Source organism: Onthophagus taurus, chromosome 1 (genome assembly GCF_036711975.1).
Source record: "Onthophagus taurus isolate NC chromosome 1, IU_Otau_3.0, whole genome shotgun sequence".
NCBI lineage: Eukaryota > Metazoa > Arthropoda > Insecta > Coleoptera > Scarabaeidae > Onthophagus > Onthophagus taurus.
This window is the reverse complement of record NC_091966.1, coordinates 1,497,246-1,519,542: the sequence shown is the minus strand read 5'-3', so window position 1 is coordinate 1,519,542 and position 22,297 is coordinate 1,497,246. Positions and strand designations below refer to the sequence as shown.

Genomic DNA, 22,297 nt, shown 5'->3' with positions numbered 1-22,297 from the left:
GATAGATAAGAATCTAACGCAACTTACAATTACATTCAGTTGAAAATGTCATCAGTAATCGAAATGGACACAACATTCTAGTAGGTTAAACTTTATATATTTATTTATGTGTTCTTATTTTAATAGAATTCAATGGTTTTAGTTGCATCGTTCATTCAAAAAGAGTAAGTTATTTTTATTTTTTTATTATTTCTTGTTGATTAAAAACTAAATAAGAGTCGCGATAAAAAGAGATACAAACGGAATTAATTTACTTGTGTTTCAGAGGAATATTCCGGTTGAAAATTGATTGGAACTCGTGTTGTAATTGTGCGTGATATGTGCGTTTAAGAATGTGGATGTGATTTTTTTTTCTTCGCAAAGTGTTTCATCAGGAGAAGAATGGAAATTTCTGACCAAGTCGGAAGTTCTTACGCCGTTGCTCTCAATCAAAACAGAACCGTTAATGTAAGTAATAAAAAGCATTTTTTAATTAAATATTGTCTCGTTCTTAATCAATATTTGTTTTAAATTAATCGATTTTCAATTTACACCGTATATACCGTCATAAAACAAGATATTTCCTTTTAAAGTTAACCGAATCAAAATTCCTAACGATAGTATTTTTAATTTTCTCCTCAGATAACGTATCAACGTCTCCGTCAAGTGATTTTTTTGTTGTAATTTATATTTGTTTAAAATGAAAAGTATGTTTTTTTTGTTAACGACCTTTCTTGGAATCTTTTGTTTAAGCGATCAAAACCAGATAAATTACAACGGAACATATTACAACTTGCACAAGTGTTCTAAATTGTTTTAATAATCACTAAATTAATTATCGAATTTTAAAATGAATTATTCTTTTTTTCAGGATGATGGGCTAAACGTCGAAACCGCAGAGGAGGATCACAAACAATGGGGTTATATCAGATTAAAGGTAAGCGAATTTTAATCTTAATTTATCTTATTTTTTTAATTTATTAGGAGTAGTTACTATTTCCGACTTTATAATTTAAACTAAAGAAAAGGGATTTTGATGGATTACTTAAAATCTTCTTATCATTTACAATCGATTGCAACAATCACACTTGATTTTCGTAAACTAATCTATTTACAACCGCAAATCTATTTCAATACATCGACAGTCAGTATAATAATTCAAATTTTATCTCTTATAATTTATTTAAACTTGTTTTTTTGTGATGGATGTGTTTATTAACGATTTAAAAGTAAGTGATTTTCTCTTATATTATTTTATTAAATTAATTTCAAAATTAAGCTTTATTCGAGTTGTATGAATCATTTAGGAGATAATTTCCGTGATGAATAATCACGTTTCGTGAAATCTTTGTGGGTGAGTTCATAAAGAGTGTAAAGTTTCATTTTGCGAAATTGGTAATCATTATACAATTTCGATTTATTGTATAAAAAGGAAGTTGTATTATCGCATTGAAATCAGTTTTATTTAATTATACTTTGACATTATGTTGAGCTCACTTGGTTTAGTTAACAGATTATTATGATTAGATAATAGTGATGACGTTATCTTGTTCGTTTTATAATTTATTTGTTAGCATACTTTTTATTACTATTATTGAAATAATCAATTTTAATAATACTTTTTTAATTGGAAAAGTTTACATTCAATATCTTGGTGTTATGGTCCTAAAAGAAGTTTTAAAAATAAAAAAATCATTAAAAATGTTTTTGACTCATCGCTGTAGATCTTTAATCTAGATCTGCTTCCGCCCAGATTGATTGTAAGATGGACTAGATCATGGCCGAGATCACGTTGAATTCAGATACAGGAAGGTTCTCTCGACACATGTAGAATCGTGAAACTCTGAAGATCTGAAAAGTTGGGAATTAGCACATAAATTCAACTTAGCGTATACTACTATGTATAAAACATTAAGGGATAAATTAAACAGTAAAAAATGTTTAGCCGTTAACTTCTAATATAATTCGTAAACTGCGTGGTCTCACAACAGAAATGGATGATGCTTAAAATATGCTCTTAAAGTATGTTGAGCAGAAATGGCTCAACAATGCACAAAGTGGTGAAGCGGTAAGTGCCAATAAAGTCGCTACATCTGCTTTTCCTGATAATTAAAGAAGTTAATAGAAGAATGTGGCTATGAAAAGGCATTTTCAGGATTTATAGCTTCGAAAGATCAATTAGGGTGTGTCCAAATATGGCGCGTCGTGCCACACGTTGCTGCCTCACACTCCCACAAATTTTTAAGCTTGGTGGAAACGCTTCTGGCGATTTTAAATTAAAACCTTGGTTGGTGTATCGATCTGAAAACCATAGAGTCCTCAAGAATAAATCTAACGAACCCAAGTTTGCTAGTAATTATTATTTGAAGGCTGGTTTCAGATTCATTTTACCCCGGAAGATGAACTGTTCCTCTAAAGACATCGCATTTAACGCGTCAAAGTAATGTGTTTACATCAAATACGGCTAGTTTACTGCAACCAATGGATAAAAGTATTATAAAAGCATTAAAAGCTTATTATACTCGACGATCATTTAGATGTTTAAGGCCCGTTACTACCAAACCAATGCTATCTATCAGTTAAGCTATCTATAAGATACAATTTATCTCGTAGATAACAGGGTCGTCCGTACTACCACCTCCATTTATTTCATAGTTAAGAAATCCTTGAGATAATCAAGGAATCTAGAGATTTTTTGGTCTATTATGTTAAATTGACAGCTCTATGTGGTCAAAAGACCTACTATTAGGTATTTTGACGATATTCTAACCTGTTCTAATAACAAAAAAGAATCTCGTATTATTGTATGTTAAAATGTGATAGTAAACAATAATGCACAACTAACATGATGAACGACTGAAGATGCCAATTGTACACTCACTCCTGCAAAATCTGCTATGGATAGCAACATGTTACCTATTGCATAAAACCGAAGAGTCAGCAACAAACGGTTTGAAAGAAGTACAGCAAAATTTTGATGAATTTTACATTAAATAATAGCAATCAACAAATTACTTACATCATGGATGGAAGTTTTATTACATCTTCTATTTGACTCAAAAGGTGATGAAAACTTTTTTTCGAGAGACGAAATATCTTCATAAATTCAACATCTGAATGAATATTTAAATGGTCAACTCTACTCCTTATTATCTTTTCGCTTTTTATAGGAAATAATTCATTAATTTCTGCAAAAATTTGTTCTTCATCTGCAATGTCGAAGAAATTATCCATGATGATTTTATCTAATGTTAATTATTAATAGTTTTGTATTTACGTTTATACTACTTTTCTTATTTTAACTGAAATAATAAAACGCTCAAATTTTATACATCAGTATAAATTACGGGTTACAGATATTTCAAAAGTTATCCCTTGGATAGCGGTATCTATAAGATAAATACAATGGTAGTAACCAATTTTTAAGCTATCCGATAGATAAGACTATCAACGACTTTAACTATGAGTGGTAGTAATGGGCCTAAATGAATGTATGAATCACGATGACAACTTATAAGTTAAGGATTTTTGGATGTTCTGGATGCTTATTAAGAAAGACCAAGATGGAATTGAATAAGCACCGAGTAAACATCTGCGTCATATCAGCGACGACCAGGTGGGAAATCAATAAAATATAGCAACTATGTATTGATTTACAGCGGAAGACCGCAGAACGCAATACACGAAAAGCTATTACACGTTGCACTCACAATCAGATTAGGAGGAGTCGATGACACTATCAAATCAAACGAAAAAGAATGTTTACAACCAGCTCCAGAATTTAATAGAAAGCATTCCAAAACAATACCGTAAGATTTTTGCGCATTTTTCAAGATTAAAAGTGAAGAAATGAAGTTAAGTCAACAGAAACTTGTTCATCATACCAACCTAACCTTCAGGATTATATAGCTATTATAAAACATTGAAAATACCTTATACAAACAACAAAAAATATATAAAAAAATGATATCCGAATAGCCCTGTTGTTGGGGCTTATTTTACACTAAACTTCGCTTTAGGGACAATCTCTTACTTTACATGTCAGATGGTCAAGTTTCCCTGAAAATGTAACTGAAGCATTAAGGAATGTATTTTTATTGATGTTTGACGATATTCTGATGGACAGGTTGTTTCAAGCGATAAAAGAATCGTTGAAATCTGGACCTGGATGGTTGTTCTTGAAGACCTTGACCTGCTTCCCTTGTTTATTTAGGTATTTTATCACCACATCTCGAATGTTGGCCTTTGTTAAGGGGAACCTCAAATTCGCAACAACAGCCAATGTTTCAGAAATCAACAGCTCCTCAGACTTGCTTAAAACAGTCGGATGGGTCTTGAATTCCTTCCAAGTATCTTCCGTATTAATGTTGTCCGAGGCACTTTGAACGTTTCTGCGGCCTTTTTCCTTGACATTCCCTTTCAAACTGCATTCATAGCCTTTTTCAAGTCTTGCACCATTTTTAATCAGTGACTTCCTTTGATAACAAGAAAAAAAAACACCAGAAACAAAAACATAACCTAACCTCGCTTTCGTGACACAGGACTGAACACGTATGCGTTGTGTCCATACAGCCCCGGGGTGGCCAAGTAGCCCAAGGTACCAAGTTAGTACCGTAAGATGGGTACCAACTCGTGCTAATGGGGGATTTCAAGGTGGATTTCAATTATATTAACATCTTCTCAAATAGCAGAGGCTAAAAATCACCTCTTTTACCTAATAACAAACGAACAAATTCACCCATCGCAAATACTTGATGTCATAGCTTTGTCATTAACGGTTATAGGAAGTGATCATATCTGCATAATATGTTATGGTGACAACGCTGCGATGATCTGGTTCTGAACATGGTTGTTTTTACTTCAAAAACTAAATACCTGAGGGTAGCCAATAAGAACAACACCCCCATTGAACAAGTTATGGAATTTTTCTAATTGGGTGTGGACCTCTCAAGTATCCTCGATGCCGGAAAGAATAAAATATAGAATAAAATTGATGAGTATGGATAATACGGATACAACAGATATGCATTCGCCCAATAATGACTTATGACATTGAAATATTCGAAGACTCAAACAAAACTAAGAGTAGTCAAACATATTAAGAGTAGAAAAGAGGACGTTGAGGATAATTTCAGAATAATCAACATCAGAGATCAATGCGATGTTCAGGACATTGTGAAATGGGGAAGATTACGTCCACAAGATATGGTTGGGCAACGAAGTAACCTTTACATTGTGTGGAGATGTAAATTGGTACAATTTCCTCTAAATACTGCCAAATTCGTTTACGGCCTTGGCACTGCTATTAATATTTCAATATAACATTTTATATCAATTCAAAATTGGACAAAATTTAAGGCAGATTGGCATTTTGTGTGACTTTATTTCAATATAAAGCCGCTATCTTTTGCGGCCTTAGCTCCACCTAGTGAAATCTATTACCACTAATATAAAAAAGCTTAATTACGTTGAGAACCTTACACGATTTCATCTTTCATTCAAGGGAGGGGCAGTCCAACCTTACATATAATCCAAGAATGTCTCTATCCAATCTCTTATGTAAACCATGAACGTCCCAACCTGAATTGATTGTTGAGGTTGGGCCAAGAATCATTGCAAGGTATAATAATCATTGAATCCAATCTCATACAGCATAATAAAAAGCTACATATTTTCGAAAAAATAAGGATAAGGTGTAGTTTCGTATCGATATGGCTTAGATATACGCCTCGCATGCTACATCGGCTTAATTAGAAAGTATATTCTTGAAAATTGCATAGGTTTCTATTAATATTGCTTAGTATAGTTTTGTATCGATATGACCTTGATATAACGCCTCTTCCGTAAGCAACCTCAGTTTAATTAGGAAGTATTTCCTTGGAAACTATAGTTTTCCGTCAATATGGCATCTAGGTAGTGCCTCAACCGCGAGCGACTTCAGCTTAATTATACAGGGTGTTTCTAAATTGATGCGAAAGATTTCAAGGGATAATTTTTCAGCGAAAATTAAGGGGTGTCCCTCATATAACTTTTTGTTCAAAACCCCTTCTCATCCATTTTATAGAACTCTAAAGTTAAGGAAAAAATCTGCAACTTTCTTATCTCTTGACATTTTACAACTAACAAATTGTTAGTTTGATCACAAAAAATAAAATAATGCTGAGATCAATTTAACATAACTTCATCTCTTTGACTAATAATAACCAATCTCTGAATTAATTCACTTGAGCCTGTGTATTATTTTATTTTTTTGTGATCAAACTAATAATTTTAGGAGAAAATGTCAAAAGACAAAAAAGTTGCGTATTGAATTAAAAAGTTCGGATGCAAAGTATTGTAGGGGTTGATTTTTTCACCGCCTTGTAATAACATTTTAGGATTACAAAAATCGTCGAAAGGTGTCATTTTATTAGCAACAGTGATCTGCCAAATTTCATTCTTCTAAATTCCTCCATAGTGGACAACTTTTTCCCCTAACTTTAGAGGGCTCTAGCTCGGCGGAGAAGTGATTTTGAACAAAAAGTTACATGAAAGACCTCCTTTAGAAACATCTTGTATATCCTTGAAAATAAGGTAATTTTGTATCACCATGACATCGATGTAGCGCCTCGCCCGCAAGCGACCTCGGCTTAATTAGGAAGTATATTCTTGAAAATGGTATAGTTTTGTTTCAATATGATATTAAAGTAGAGCCTCGCCCGCAAGCGACCTCGGCTTAATTAGTATATATATCTTTGAAAATAGAGTAGTTTTGTATCAACATGACATCGATGTAGCGCCTCGCCTGCAAGCGACCTCGGCTTAATTAGGAAGTATATTCTTGAAAATGGTATAGTTTTGTTTCAATATGGTATTAATGTAGAGCCTCGCCCGCAAGCGACCTCGGCTTAATTAGTATATATATCTTCGAAAATGGAGTAGTTTTGTATCAACATGACATCGATGTAGCGCCTCGCCCGCAAGCGACCTCGGCTTAATTAGGAAGTATATTCTTGAAAATGGTATAGTTTTGTTTCAATATGGTATTAATGTAGAGCCTCGCCCGCAAGCGACCTCGGCTTAATTAGTATATATATCTTTGAAAATGGAGTAGTTTTGTATCAACATGACATCGATGTAGCGCCTCGCCCGCAAGCGACCTCGGCTTAATTAGGAAGTATATTCTTGAAAATGGTATAGTTTTGTTTCAATATGGTATTAATGTAGAGCCTCGCCCGCAAGCGACCTCGGCTTAATTAGTATATATATCTTTGAAAATGGAGTAGTTTTGTATCAACATGACATCGATGTAGCGCCTCGCCCGCAAGCGACCTCGGCTTAATTAGGAAGTATATTCTTGAAAATGGTATAGTTTTATTTCAATATGGTATTAATGTAGAGCCTCGCCCGCAAGCGACCTCGGCTTAATTAGTATATATATCTTTGAAAATGGAGTAGTTTTGTATCAACATGACATCGATGTAGCGCCTCGCCCTCAAGCGACCTCGGCTTAATTAGGAAGTATATTCTTGAAAATGGTATAGTTTTGTTTCAATATGGTATTAATGTAGAGCCTCGCCCGCAAGCGACCTCGGCTTAATTAGTATATATATCTTTGAAAATGGAGTAGTTTTGTATCAACATGACATCGATGTAGCGCCTCGCCCGCAAGCGACCTCGGCTTAATTAGAAAGTATATCCTTGAAAATTGTAAGGTTTTGTATTTATATGGCATTGATGTAGAGCCTCGCCCGCAAGCGACCTCGGTTTAATTAGTATAGATATCTTTGAAAATGGAGTAGTTTTGTATTAACGTAACATAGATGTACCACCTCGGCTGCAAGCGACCTCAACTTAACTTAGAAAAATTTACTAACACCAGAGATGAATACACATATTTTCTCTATGAGACGAATTCTGACATTCCTGGTCTTAATATCATTCGCTTCCTCAACATTAACAATGTCATTTCTAATCTGACTTTCTCTCATCGTCTCTGATTGCATATAATGATAAAAATGTTGAGGGAAAATATCTATTTCATTAAAAGCAATTTTCTTTAAATATATTCCGTTTTATCGAAGCAACTAGCTTAAAATTTACCGATTTAATTATATAGTTAATAAAATAAATATTCTCAACCTAAATGATATCAGGAAATAAGCACTAAAAGTTCAAATTGACCCAGAGAACCCAATTCCTCTTCACTTCCAGAATCGCGCGCCGTACCTAATAATAACCCGAAATCTAAAAATAGCAACGCAGCAGCAGTAGCACATCGCAAGTGCATAGCTGCAGCCGGGGAAAGCTCGCCCGTTCGCTTTCGGGGTACCGACCTGCCAGGGAGAGAGCTTTTAAAGCTCGCCAATGCCCACATCCAATCGATAACGAACCTCGCGACCAGCCACTTGGATGATTCACAACGGCGACGTTCAGTGGCATCCCTTTAAATCGCGAAATCGTCAACCTGCTATTTGAGGTTTGTCGCGTCGAGCTTTTTTGCTTTTCAGAAATTGATGTGGGATCACGAAATTATTGTTATATTATTAGAGGGAGAAAACGTTAGCGCCGCAGTCGCGCGATCCGAAGCCAACGCGGTATGTCGACAATGCGGACATACGTTTGTTACGCTTTGAATGCCATGCTCGTACAGCCGTCGCGGTATTACAATGTGTTAATTCAAATTTGTATAAGTTTTTTTAAAACTGTTTCAATAAAGTGAATTCGGTGAGTGGAATTTAAATCGAGAGAGAGGGGTCACTTTTATTATTAAGTAAGTCTTTTAATTTTATTCTATTAAAGTTGTTATCATTATCTGAAACACTTAATATAAGAAAAAATTTGCAATAAAAATGTAGTATTGCAAGTCATTCATGGAATATGATTGAAATTTGTGGTAAAGCCCTTTGTGAAATGAAACCATACAGAATAATATGGTTAAAAATTTATTGCATTTAAAATCGTTAAAAATTGAAATTGAGTTGTTCTTGCATTTGCATTTTTTAATTATGTTAATTCAACCTTGAAATTATTATAACAATTCATTTACGATAATTTATTGTAATTGGCGATTTATATCTCAATTTAAACCTGACACCATCTATTTTGAGATAAACCATAATAAAGTGGAGATTAATAAGCAAAATTAGCTTCAAAAATTAAGTTAAAAATAAAGATTTTCGAGATATAAATACCACAATGTAGACTTGATTAATATTATTCTTTTTTGTAATTTTTAAAAAATTCTAAATATTTCAATGAGTAGTAATATCATAAAAGGAAGCTTAATTAATAAGGAATTCAATGCAATATGATGCGTTATATTTGAATGACTTGTCGATAAGATCGCATTACTTAAATGTGCTTAAATATGTCAAAACTATTTTAAGACTCTACCTTTCATATTATCCGTATAAATAGAGATATTTTCATGTTTGATGTCTTAGAAGAAAGTTTAAATAATAACGATTTTAATGTGATATAACTTGTTTTAATTCAATATCTGAAAGTTCTATAATCAGATAATTCGTTATAATTAGATATTTTCACGTATCATTTGTATATTTTGTTGAAATAGAATATCCGAAATTTTATTATCAAGTTATTTAGTAATCCAAATAAAGTGTATGTGATTCGATTACGTTTTATCGCGAATGGCGTCGATTATATTAAATTGTATTAAACCTTTTTCCTGAGATTTATTATCTAACTGCTTATATGTATACAAAGTGAATCAGCAAAAATGAACGTATTGAACTAATAAACCTAATTGTTGAAGTTGTTAAAGAAACTAAGAATTAGATTATCTTACATACCTTTCATCTTCAAGTTGCTACTGCTGGTTATACAGGTTCTTGCAGGTTGGCCGCAAACGTAGTGAGAGTTTTTTCTTTCATTTTCGATACATACCTGCTTTTTCCTTGCATATCTTAGCATTAAAGTATAGCAGCATCTATTTTGATATAGAATTTTATGCAAAATGATGTTGCCATTGATAACGTCTCTTTAGAAAATGTAAGCCAGTACATATATCTTGGTCAAAATTGGCAAAGAAATAAAGCGACAGATTCAACTATCATGAGCAGCATTTGGAAAACTCAGTTTTATACTAAAAAACAAACAAATAACGCGAAGCCTAAAACGACTTGAAATCATGGTCTAGACAAAGAAAACTGCAAGGCTGGGAGTCACTATGAGAGACAAGATTCGAAATGGCGACATTCGCAGAAGAATACAAGTGACAAAAGAGGTGGATCGATGATTTGAAGGGTGTGGCTGTTAAAGAATGGATAAGAACAGCAAGAGACAGAAATAAATGGAGACATTTAGACCTCGGATACAAGGAAGAAGAAGAATTCTACTTCCTGTTCATGGATCAATCCGGAATAGTACTCTATAGCCTTTTATGTCACAGTAGCTAGCGTTGGGTCATTTCCATGAAAGTATTTTGAATTTTCTCAGCTTGCTCCATTATTTTGACATTCCATGTACATATTTTCAAAGTTTGTTTTCAGCGTGAAACTCTGGACTCATTTGATAAAAACATATCCATGATCCTACTCGGGAAGAAAAAGAAATAATCAGGTAGTTTCTTTCCTTAGTTCCTTCAAATTCTTCTGCCTTCAGAGACGATATCTCAGTCGTAGAGCAATAGAGTGCCCTTCTCAACCCGCCTATTAAGTAGTTCGCTTATCGTGACGAACACTCGGTCTCTGTCTACATTAGTCGTTTACCATTTTCAGCTTTCTACCATGAGGAGGTGTTAATCGCAACTTCACTCATCGAGTTTTCTTAAACTCATAAAGTTTATCATAAAGTTTGTTTTATACAGTGTACCTCAGCCGACCTAGTTTACTATCCTAATTTGTCTTCTTTTAATATTTTTTTTCCATTAGGTTCATAGCTTTCCTCTGCTTGACTACAACCTTCCTGAAAGCTCTATACAGTGATACAATAAAGTCTACATACAGCCCCGAAAATAAATGATAATATCTCAGCTCCCGAAATGTAATTCAATCCAATTTTCCAATTATTTCCATATTTTACATAAAAACTATATAAGTTATTATTAATCAAGGGGAACACAAACATAATCATATCTTTAACTCAAAAAAGTCTACATACAGTCCTAAAAGAATCTATTAGTGTTCCTTATCTATATGTATTATAAAAATGAATGTTTGTCTGTATGTCCTTTATAGAATCGTAAAGTATGCATTTGATCATGTGATGATCTTTAACAAAGTTGTTGGTCATGAGCCCACGAAGATTTCTAAGTTGGTATGACCAATTTTCGACAATAGCGTAGCAAGTAAGTAGCTAGTAGCTCAATAAAAATATACAACTATCTAGCGCTGAATAACAAAAAAAACTAGACTAACACTAGCACTAGACCTAGAACTAAAAACATTCAGGTTTAGCCGTGTTAGTTCTAGTGATACTGCTAGTGTAAAACTAGAACTAATACAAGACCTAGAACTAGAATAATTCGGGTTTAGTAGTCTTGAGAGACGTGCGGCTAAGCCCGAATGTTTTTAGTTCTAGGTCTAGTGTTAGTTCTAGTTTTACACTGGCACTATCACTAGAACTAACTCAAGATCTAGAACTAGATTAATTCGGGTTTAAACTAGAACTAGAATAATTCGGGTTTAGCCGTCTTGAGAGACGTGCGAATAAATCCGAATGTTTCTAGTTCTAGATATAGTATTACTTCTAGTTTTACACTATCACTAGAACTAACACAAGACCTAGAACTAGAATAATTCGGGTTTAGCCGTCTTGAGAGACGTGCGGCTAAGCCCAAATGTTTCTAGTTCTACGTCTAATGTTAGTTCTAGAGACAGTGCTAAGTAGCGCTAGTTAGCATAAGATGTTGTATGTTGTATATTTTTATTTAGCTAGAACTAACACTAACACTAGAACTAGAAAGTATGTTTCTAGAAGAATGTTTCTAGTTCTAGGTCTAGTGTTAGTTCTAGCTTTACACTATCACTAGAACTAACACAAGACCTAGAACTAGGATAATTCGGGTTTAGCCGTCTTGAGAGACTTGCGGCTAACCCAAATGTTTCTAGTTCTACGTCTAATGTTAGTTCTAGAGACAGTGCTAAGTAGCGCTAGTTAGCATAAAATGTTGTATGTTGTATATTTTTATTTAACTAGAACTAACACTAGAAGTAGAAAGTATGTTTCTAGCAGAATGTTTCTAGTTCTAGGTCTAGTGTTAGTTCTAGCTTTACACTATCACTAGAACTAACACAAGACCTAGAACTAGAATAATTCGGGTTTAGCCGTCTTGAGAGACGTGCGGCTAAGCCCAAATGTTTCTAGTTCTACGTCTAATGTTAGTTCTAGAGACAGTGCTAAGTAGCGCTAGTTAGCATAAGATGTTGTATGTTGTATATTTTTATTTAACTAGAACTAACACTAGAACTAGAAAGTATGTTTCTAGCAGAATGTTTCTAGTTCTAGGTCTAGTGTTAGTTCTAGCTTTACACTATCACTAGAACTAACACAAGACCTAGAACTAGAATAATTCGGGTTCAGCCGTCTTGAGAGACGTGCGAATAAATCTGAATGTTTCTAGTTCTAGATATAGTATTACTTCTAGTTTTGCACTATCACTAGAACTAACACAAGACCTAGAACTAGGATAATTCGGGTTTAGCCGTCTTGAGAGACTTGCGGCTAACCCAAATGTTTCTAGTTCTACGTCTAATGTTAGTTCTAGAGACAGTGCTAAGTAGCGCTAGTTAGCATAAGATGTTGTATGTTGTATATTTTTATTTAACTAGAACTAACACTAACACTAGAACTAGAAAGTATGTTTCTAGCAGAATGTTTCTAGTTCTAGGTCTAGTGTTAGTTCTAGCTTTACACTATCACTAGAACTAACACAAGACCTAGAACTAGGATAATTCGGGTTTAGCCGTCTTGAGAACGTGCGAATAAATCCGAATGTTTCTAGTTCTAGATATAGTATTACTTCTAGTTTTGCACTATCACTACAACTAACACAAGACCTAGAACTAGAATAATTCGGGTTTAGCCGTCTTGAGAGACGTGCGGCTAAGCCCAAATGTTTCTAGTTCTACGTCTAATGTTAGTTCTAGAGACAGTGCTAACTAGCGCTAGTTAGCATAAGATGTTGTATATTTTTATTTAACTAGAACTAACACTGACACTAGAACTAGAAAGTATGTTTCTAGCAGAATGTTTCTAGTTCTAGGTCTAGTGTTAGTTCTAGCTTTACACTATCACTAGAACTAACACAAGACCTAGAACTAGAATAATTCGGGTTCAGCCGTCTTGAGAGACGTGCGAATAAATCTGAATGTTTCTAGTTCCAGGTATAGTATTACTTCTAGTTTTGCACTATCACTAGAACTAACACAAGACCTAAAACTAGAATAATTCGGGTTTAGCAGTCTTGAGAGACGTGCGGCTAAGCCCGAATGTTTCTAGTTCTAGATATAGTGTTACTTCTAGCTTTGCACTATCACTAGAACTAACACAAGAACTAGAATAATTCTAGAACTAGAATAAGTGAAGTAGCCTTCACTTCGTAGCACAAGTCGAACTGTTTCGATTTTGTATTAACATAATATAGACTTCAAATATCCTTCGTTTAAAAAATTCATTGAACTACATTTTATGAGCTGAGATATTATCATTTTCTGGGATGTATGTAGACTTTATTGTAGCACTGTAATTATCCTTGTATACAAACTGAATTTCATTGTCACACCATAACACACTTTTATTCGATCCAACAGATCAAAATGGAGGTCTGTATTCAAACGCCTCAAAACATGTTATATATAAATTTAAATATATATAACTTTTAAATGATTCTTAGAGAATATTTAAAACGATTTATAGTACTCAATCGATTAATCAATTTTAGACAATTTGATACGGTTATTAAAATAAAACCTTCACTTGATTTATTGGTTCACATCATTTACTTCATAAACATTCGCCATCTAAAGTATTTAAATAGTCATTTTATATTTTCATTAACAAATCAATATTTTATATAAAAGCATTATATTAAAAATCTTGTATTTATATAGTGTATTAATTCGTCATTGACACATTACTAGTTTTTCTGTTATAATTAAATCTATTTAATTGGCAATTACACCGCCATCAAGTTTAACTATTTGTCTCGTATCGGCGTGATTTCAAATCACAGTCTTTTAAATTACGAGCACGTTTCTTTTTTTAAGTATTCGGCACTTGTGTGTGCGTTTATAGTTTGAAATTTTCCATGCTTTTTCACATCTACCTCTAAATTGCTTCATTAAAATAGCAATAAAGCGTGTTGTAATTGGAACACGAATTAGCGTTTTAAGCGAATTAAAATGAAAAGGAAATGTTTTAAATAAATTTTATTTCGTTGTTATTTATTGTAATTATTGAATATGTCATAAATCAAAATTAACAATCTAAATTTAAACTTCAAAATTTATTTGGTGTAAAACGAATTCTTTATTTTTTGATTAAGATTTTTTTTTTATCAAAATTTGATGTGCTCTCATTCCTAGAATTGAAATTTGTAAGATTCTTTTATTAGTATAGTCTTAATCGTAATTTTTTTTGTTACAGCAAAATTTCGCTGGAAACCACTTGGACGCTTTATTCCAAACGTATATTCACAAGTCCAATCATGGGTATATGTCGACGTTTTTAATATTGTTGTTCGCGTTTTCGTTGACGCATTTTTCAATTGTGCTCGGAATAAACATGGTGAGATGATAAACACAAAATACTCTTTTTTTTTTCGTAAATATCGTTTATGTATTTATATTTTCGTTCATTCATCATCACTTATGATTCATGCTATCGTAATATTCGACATCCGATCAAACAAACAAAAAATAACGGATGTAACCCATCTCGGACATCTTATCAATTTTTTTCATTTTATCTCACTTGAAGATATCACCTAAATCAATTGAGAATGTTTCGTGTTTTTTATTATTATAAAAATTATCTTTAAAAATTATCTTTTCTATATTTTTACAGGGAAAGGATTCGTTAAATGAAGTAATCTTAGATCTGGTTGTCTACATTTTCGTAACCATATCATCCGTTGTAATTTTATATTTATCGGAAAAATTAGTGAAGAAGAGACCCACACTTTTATGTTCGATTACCGTTGTGGTGTTCATTATATTTTTCTTCATGAACGTCGCAATTCCAACGTTCCATAATATCAAATTATTAATAAAAGGCGACAGTAGCATATCGTTCAAACCCGCTTATAATACGCTTTTTATCCTATCGTGTTACGTATTTTTTAATATCGTTTCGAATACCAAAGCCGCAATTCTCGGCTTATTGATGTCCACGTTTTATATTGCATTAGGAGTCCTCTACAATTGGGAATCTATCCAAGAAAGACCCGTAACCGTAAGTTGCTGATTTTTATTAAATTTGTTTATTTTTGTTTAACTAGACGCAAAATCAATCATTTTTTATCGTGATCATCAAAACGTTAAAATTTGTTTAAGGTCGTCTGCGATATAATTTATTTACTCTGCATAAATGGATTTGGAATGTACTTTCGATTGGTAACTGAAATTATGAAAAGGATTAGTTTGTTGGATAGAAGAGATTTGGTTGAATCTACGCTTAAACTTGAATTCGAAAAGGAACAAGAGGTAAGAAAAAAATTTATTTATAAATGTTATAACAAAATTTTTATCTCAGGAAATAAATGAGATTTCTTGAATCTTTAATTATTTAAATAATTTTATTAAGATTTTCCATGAAATGGCTTATTCAGGAATTTTTAAATTAATACCAAAATAATTGTAAAACTTGCAGTTGCTAAAAAACTCGTTTACTTCAAAAATGTTTATCTCAAGATCTAAATGAGATTTCTAAAATCGGTTTCAAGTGTTGAAAAGTAGACACTTTAATTATTTAAATAATTTTATTAAAATTTTCCATGGAATGGCTTATTTAGGAATTTTTGAATTTAATACCAAAATAATTATAAAACTTGCAGTTGCTAAAAAACTCGTTTACTTCAAAAATGTTTATCTCAAGATCTAAATGAGATTTCTAAAATCGGTTTGAAGTGTTGAAAAGTAGACACTTTAGTTATTTAAATAATTTCATTAAAATTTTCCATGAAATGGCTTATTCAGGAATATTTGGATTTAATACCAAAATAATTGTAAAACTTGCAGTTGTTAAAAAACTCGTTTACTTCAAAAATGTTTATCTCAAGATCTAAATGAGATTTCTAAAATCGGTTTGAAGTGTTGAAAAGTAGACACTTTAATTATTTAAATGGTTTTATTAAAATTTTCCATGGAATGGCTTATTTAGGAATATTTGAATTTAATACAAAAATAATTGTAAAACTTGCAGTTGCTAAAAAACTCGTTTACTTCAAAAATGTTTATTTCAAGATCTAAATGAGATTTCTAAAATCGGTTTGAAGTGTTGAAAAGTAGACACTTTAATTATTTAAATGATTTCATTAAAATTTTCCATGAAATGGCTTATTCAAGAATTTTTTACTTTAATACCAAAATAATTGTAAAACTTGCAGTTGCTAAAAAACTCATTTACTTCAAAAATGTTTATCTCAAGATCTAAATGAGATTACTAAAAGCGGTTTGAAGTGTTGAAAAATAGACACTTTAGCTATTTAAATAATTTCATTAAAATTTTCCATGAAATGGCTTATTCAAGAATTTTTGAATTTAATAATACCAAAATAATTGTAAAACTTGCAGTTGCTAAAAAACTCGTTTACTTCAAAAATGTTTATCTCAAGATCTAAATGAGATTTCTAAAATCGGTTTGAAGTGTTGAAAAGTAGACACTTTAATTATTTAAATAATTTCATTAAACTTTTCCATGAAATGGCTTATTCAAGAATTTTTGAATTTAATAATACCAAAATAATTGTAAAACTTGCAGTTGCTAAAAAACTCGTTTACTTCAAAAATGTTTATCTCAAGATCTAAATGAGATTTCTAAAATCGGTTTGAAGTGTTGAAAAGTAGACACTTTAATTATTTACATAATTTCATTAAAATTTGTCATGAAATGGCTTATTTAGAAATTTTTGGATTTAATACCAAAATAATTATAAAACTTGCAATTGCTAAAAAACTCGTTTACTTCAAAAATGTTTATCTCAAGATCTAAATGAGATTTCTAAAATTGGTTTAAAGAGTTGAAAAAAAACACTTTAGTTATTTAAATGATTTCATTAAAATTTTCCATGAAATGGCTTATTCAAGAATTTTTTAATTTAATACCAAAATAATTGTAAAACTTGCAGTTGCCAAAAAACTCGTTTACTTCAAAAATGTTTATCTCAAGATCTAAATGAGATTTCTAAAATCAGTTTGAAGTGTTGAAAAGTAGACACTTTAATTATTTAAATGATTTCATTAAAATTTTCCATGGAATGGCTTATTTAGGAATTTTTGGATTTAATACAAATATAATTGTAAAACTTGCAGTTGCTAAAAAACTCGTTTATTTCAAAAATGTTTATCTCAAGATCTAAATGAGATTACTAAAAGCGGTTTGAAGTGTTGAAAAGTAGACACTTTAATTATTTAAATAATTTCATTAAAATTTTTCAAGAAATGGCTTATTCAGGAATTTTTGGATTTAATACAAAAATAATTGTAAAACTTGCAGTTGCTAAAAAACTTGTTTACTTCAAAAATGTTTATCTCAAGATCTAAATGAGATTTCTAAAATGATTTTGAAGTATTGAAAAGTAGACACTTTAATTATTTAAATAATTTTATTAAAATTTTTCATGGAATGGCTTATTTAGGAATTTTTGAATTTAATACAAATATAATTGTAAAAGTTGCAGTTGCTAAAAAACTCGTTTACTTCAAAAATGTTTATCTCAAGATTTAAATGAGATTTCTAAAATCGGTTTGAAGTGTTGAAAAGTAGACACTTTAATTATTTACATAATTTCATTAAAATTTGTCATGAAATGGCTTATTTAGAAATTTTTGGATTTAATACCAAAATAATTATAAAACTTGCAATTGCTAAAAAACTCGTTTACTTCAAAAATGTTTATCTCAAGATCTAAATGAGATTTCTAAAATTGGTTTAAAGAGTTGAAAAAAAACACTTTAGTTATTTAAATGATTTCATTAAAATTTTCCATGAAATGGCTTATTCAAGAATTTTTTAATTTAATACCAAAATAATTGTAAAACTTGCAGTTGCTAAAAAACTCGTTTACTTCAAAAATGTTTATCTCAAGATCTAAATGAGATTTCTAAAATCAGTTTGAAGTGTTGAAAAGTAGACACTTTAATTATTTAAATGATTTCATTAAAATTTTCCATGGAATGGCTTATTTAGGAATTTTTGGATTTAATACAAATATAATTGTAAAACTTGCAGTTGCTAAAAAACTCGTTTATTTCAAAAATGTTTATCTCAAGATCTAAATGAGATTACTAAAAGCGGTTTGAAGTGTTGAAAAGTAGACACTTTAATTATTTAAATAATTTCATTAAAATTTTTCAAGAAATGGCTTATTCAGGAATTTTTGGATTTAATACAAAAATAATTGTAAAACTTGCAGTTGCTAAAAAACTTGTTTACTTCAAAAATGTTTATCTCAAGATCTAAATGAGATTTCTAAAATGATTTTGAAGTATTGAAAAGTAGACACTTTAATTATTTAAATAATTTTATTAAAATTTTTCATGGAATGGCTTATTTAGGAATTTTTGAATTTAATACAAATATAATTGTAAAAGTTGCAGTTGCTAAAAAACTCGTTTACTTCAAAAATGTTTATCTCAAGATTTAAATGAGATTTCTAAAATCGCTTTGAAGTGTTGAAAAGTAGATACTTTAGTTATTTAAATAATTGCATTAAAATTTTCCATGAAATAAATCATTCATAAATTATTAAATTTATTACCAAAATACTTATAAAACTTGAAGTTGTTTAAAAACTTGTTCCAAAACTTGTTTCAACAATTTTTATCTTAAGATCTAAATGAGATTTCTAAAATCGATTTAATGGATTGAAAAGCAGATGCTTTAATTAATAATTTACAATAATTTGGCACCGGAGAAAGTGTTGACCCTTGTAAAACTTATGGTCGTAGATCGATGACATTCCAATTTGATTTGGAATATTCTTTGGTGTAAGAACGACCGAAAAAGTCGTTGCATGTAGCACGATATACAGGTGTTTACGGTCTTGTGATTTTATTTTCATGGAATCCTAACATCTCAAAAGAAGGTTTAATAACCTTCTTTAAAAATGTTTTAACAAAAGTTGCATAATAACAGAGGTATCGTGCGAAGTTATTGTTCAAACGTAGCCCTTCTGCTGCCAATCGGGAATATAATCATGTGCTGCGCAACCGTTGTAATCATCAATGCAAAAACGCTAAAAGATTGCACTACTGTCAGAGGTTGTCTGGAGCCACTCATAAGACATTTTGGAAAACAATGCGGTAATTGTTGTTATAGAGTCTCCCACAGATCTACCCACTCTTGATGCTGCTGCTCTAGCGGAGTATTTTGCGGATCCTCCTGTGGTGGTTGGTATCATAACTAGGCAGAATACTATTAATGAAATCCTAGCATCTACCAACACAAGTCTAAGTTCACTAGTATCGGAGCAGATGATATTGGACTCAGATTCAAAAAAGAGCCCACTTTCATCTGCGTTGAAAATGTCCTCTGGTCGATAGCCTAGTAAGAAGGTCGGTAATTTTTTCATAAATTCATTAATGCCCTCTTCATTTACATCTGCTGCTTCTCCGGAGATACACTTAAATGCAACATTATTTCTCAAACGCCACTTTTGTAACCACCCATCAGACGCTTTAAAGGTACGCACTCCTAATCTTTCTGCAATTTCTTTTGCTTTTTTCTTTACGAATGATCCTGATACGGCAATATTTTGATTTTTAGCTTTCACAAACCATTCGAAACAGGCTTTGTCGATCTTTGAACCCTCACTACTCAAAAAGTTTTTCTTCGTTTTTACACTGACTCCAGACTGCCATTTCTTTCGAATCTTTTCTTTATCTTTGATTATTTTTGCCGCTTGTGTTTTCCCGATTTTAAATTTTTTAGCAATATCACGAACTGACAACTTTTCTTTATCTAATAAACACACTATTTCCATTTTCTCCTTTAACATAAGCATCTTTTTCTTTACCACCTTGGAAGCCATTTCAACGCACGTTACACCGAAACGAACAAACTAATAATAACTATGTACTAATGTTTTGGGATTCGTTAACAAGCGGAACTCGTAAAACGAGGAATCCCCGAACACATGTCGGTAAATATCTATTACAGATTACTTTGATGTGTGCGTTTAGTTACCTACTCGTCCGTTTATTAGAAATTTTTGCCCGTTATGTAAAGAAAAATAGTGTCCGCGTCCGTTTATGAAAATATAGGTTTGGGGTTGGTTCCAAGATTTTTGTCCGCTTATAAGAGATGTCCGCTTATTAGAGCTGTCCGTAAGGAGAGCTTTCACTGTAATAGAAATGGGTAGGACAAGTTCCAGTCTGGTTTTGGTGAGGGGCATGGTACTACTACAGCACTGATTAAGATCACCGATGATATTAGATCTGCTTATGATAAGCGTTGTGTTACCTTGCTAGTGTTACTTGATTGTAGTAAGGCCTTTGATTCTGTGGACCATGCCCTCCTGTTAACTAGGCTTTCTGCTATTGATTTTACCTCTTCTTGTGTATCTTGGTTCCAGTCTTACCTTTCCTATCGGCCTTTACGTGTCCGCGTGGAATCTGTACTCTCTTCTCCTATTGACATCAAATGTGGAGTTCCCCAAGGCAGTGTGCTGGGTCCTTTGCTCTTCTCAATTTTCATAAATAGTATTAATGATGGTATCTCGTGTAACTTTCATTTGTATGCAGATGACCTTCAACTTTATATTTCGTCAACTGTTAACAACCTCTCAGATGCTTTGTTGCATCTTAACAACGATCTCTCTAGCGTGCTTGACTGGTCTAGACGTCATGGACTTAATCTGAATTCAGGTAAAACGCAAGCCATTACATTTGGCACTCGCCCTTCGCTGGCACAATTTAATTCCTTAACTACCCTTCAACTGAGGCTTGGCAACACCGTTATTCCATTTTCTAATACGGTCAAAAATCTTGGTGTGGTAATGGATTCGGCGATGTCTTGGTGGCCATAAGTTTGTTATTCTCTCATTTTCCCACAGGTTGATTATGCTGATGCTGTGTATCCCGATCTGACCGCAGCTCTTCGGGGTAAATTGGAAAGACTTCAGAACAATTGTATACATTACTCCATATCGTAACAACTTGCAGATGATGACTTGCCAGAGTCGTAGATCATTTCGTATACTTACTATGTTGTACAAAATTGTCCACACCCGCACTCCTGCTTATTTGTCTGATGCCTTTCACTTTTTAGCATCACATGATGTGCCCACGCGATCAATGTCGGACTCTGCACTCATGTTTCCAGTCCATAGTACTGAAATCTAGCACAGATCTTTTACAGTACAGACGATTGCGTAGTGGAACGATTTGCCTGCCGTTGTTCGCAATACAGCTAGTTTAATAAGTTTTAAAAAGGATGGCCTTGAGGTGCCATCTGCTATATCTTCAACTATCTTCTTCTTGACCTATATGTGTTTGTTTTCTTCTCTAGTCTGCCTTTCATCTATCTTTTACTACACTTTTTTTTGTGTGTATTTCCTTCCTTGTAGTAACTGACTGTCAATCCGTTACATAACTCAAATATGCTCATTCGTTCAGTTTTATTAGCACATTATTTAGTATTACTTTTTTTGATAGCAATAATTTATTTATTTAAAATTTCATATACACTGTTGGGTCTCTTGGAAGATATCACTTATTGTTATGAATGTATATATTTATGTAAATATTTGTTTTTGAGGCAATAAACCTTATTATTATTATATTATTGTTCAAAAAATTTTTGTAGGTTTTGTTCAAGGACAGTAGAATCTAACAGGACTGCTACATCCATTGTATTTTTGTAGTCCACTACGGGTTGGTTGCCCGCGCTCTACGTCACACTATTTGCCACGCCTGGTAACTGTCTGTGTTTTTAGAGGTTATATGATAGACATTAATACGTCTAAAAACATAAAACTTCAAAAATAATATGAATAAGTCTAGGATATAACCTCTAAAAACACAGCAAACGCATAGACCATAACAACAGCTGGGCGTGGAAAATGGTGTGACGTAGTTTGCGGGCAGGTTGTCACAACAATGGATGTAGCAGTCCTGTTAGATTCTACTGTCCTTGGGTTTTGTTTTAATTTTTA

At 32.2% G+C, this 22,297-nt stretch overlaps 1 protein-coding gene across 4 annotated transcripts in view; it reads left to right on the top strand.

The window, feature by feature from the left end:
• The first annotated feature begins 65 nt into the window (after positions 1-65).
• Positions 66-22,297, top strand: part of LOC111416918 (Adenylyl cyclase X D) — a 36,863-nt gene continuing 14,631 nt past the window's right edge. Inside the window, exons 1-7 of one of the 4 annotated variants that reach the window (XM_071194038.1) lie at positions 66-80; positions 143-164; positions 266-447; positions 851-916; positions 14,569-14,709; positions 14,989-15,375; positions 15,477-15,626. In XM_071194038.1, the coding sequence (XP_071050139.1) occupies positions 382-447; positions 851-916; positions 14,569-14,709; positions 14,989-15,375; positions 15,477-15,626 (810 nt within the window). In that variant the 5' untranslated portion in view covers positions 66-80; positions 143-164; positions 266-381. Of the gene's footprint in view, positions 165-265; positions 448-850; positions 917-8,333; positions 8,732-14,413; positions 14,519-14,568; positions 14,710-14,988; positions 15,376-15,476; positions 15,627-22,297 lie in introns of those variants that run through there. The other 3 variants (XM_071194035.1, XM_071194043.1, XM_023049041.2) reach the window with 3 other exon arrangements.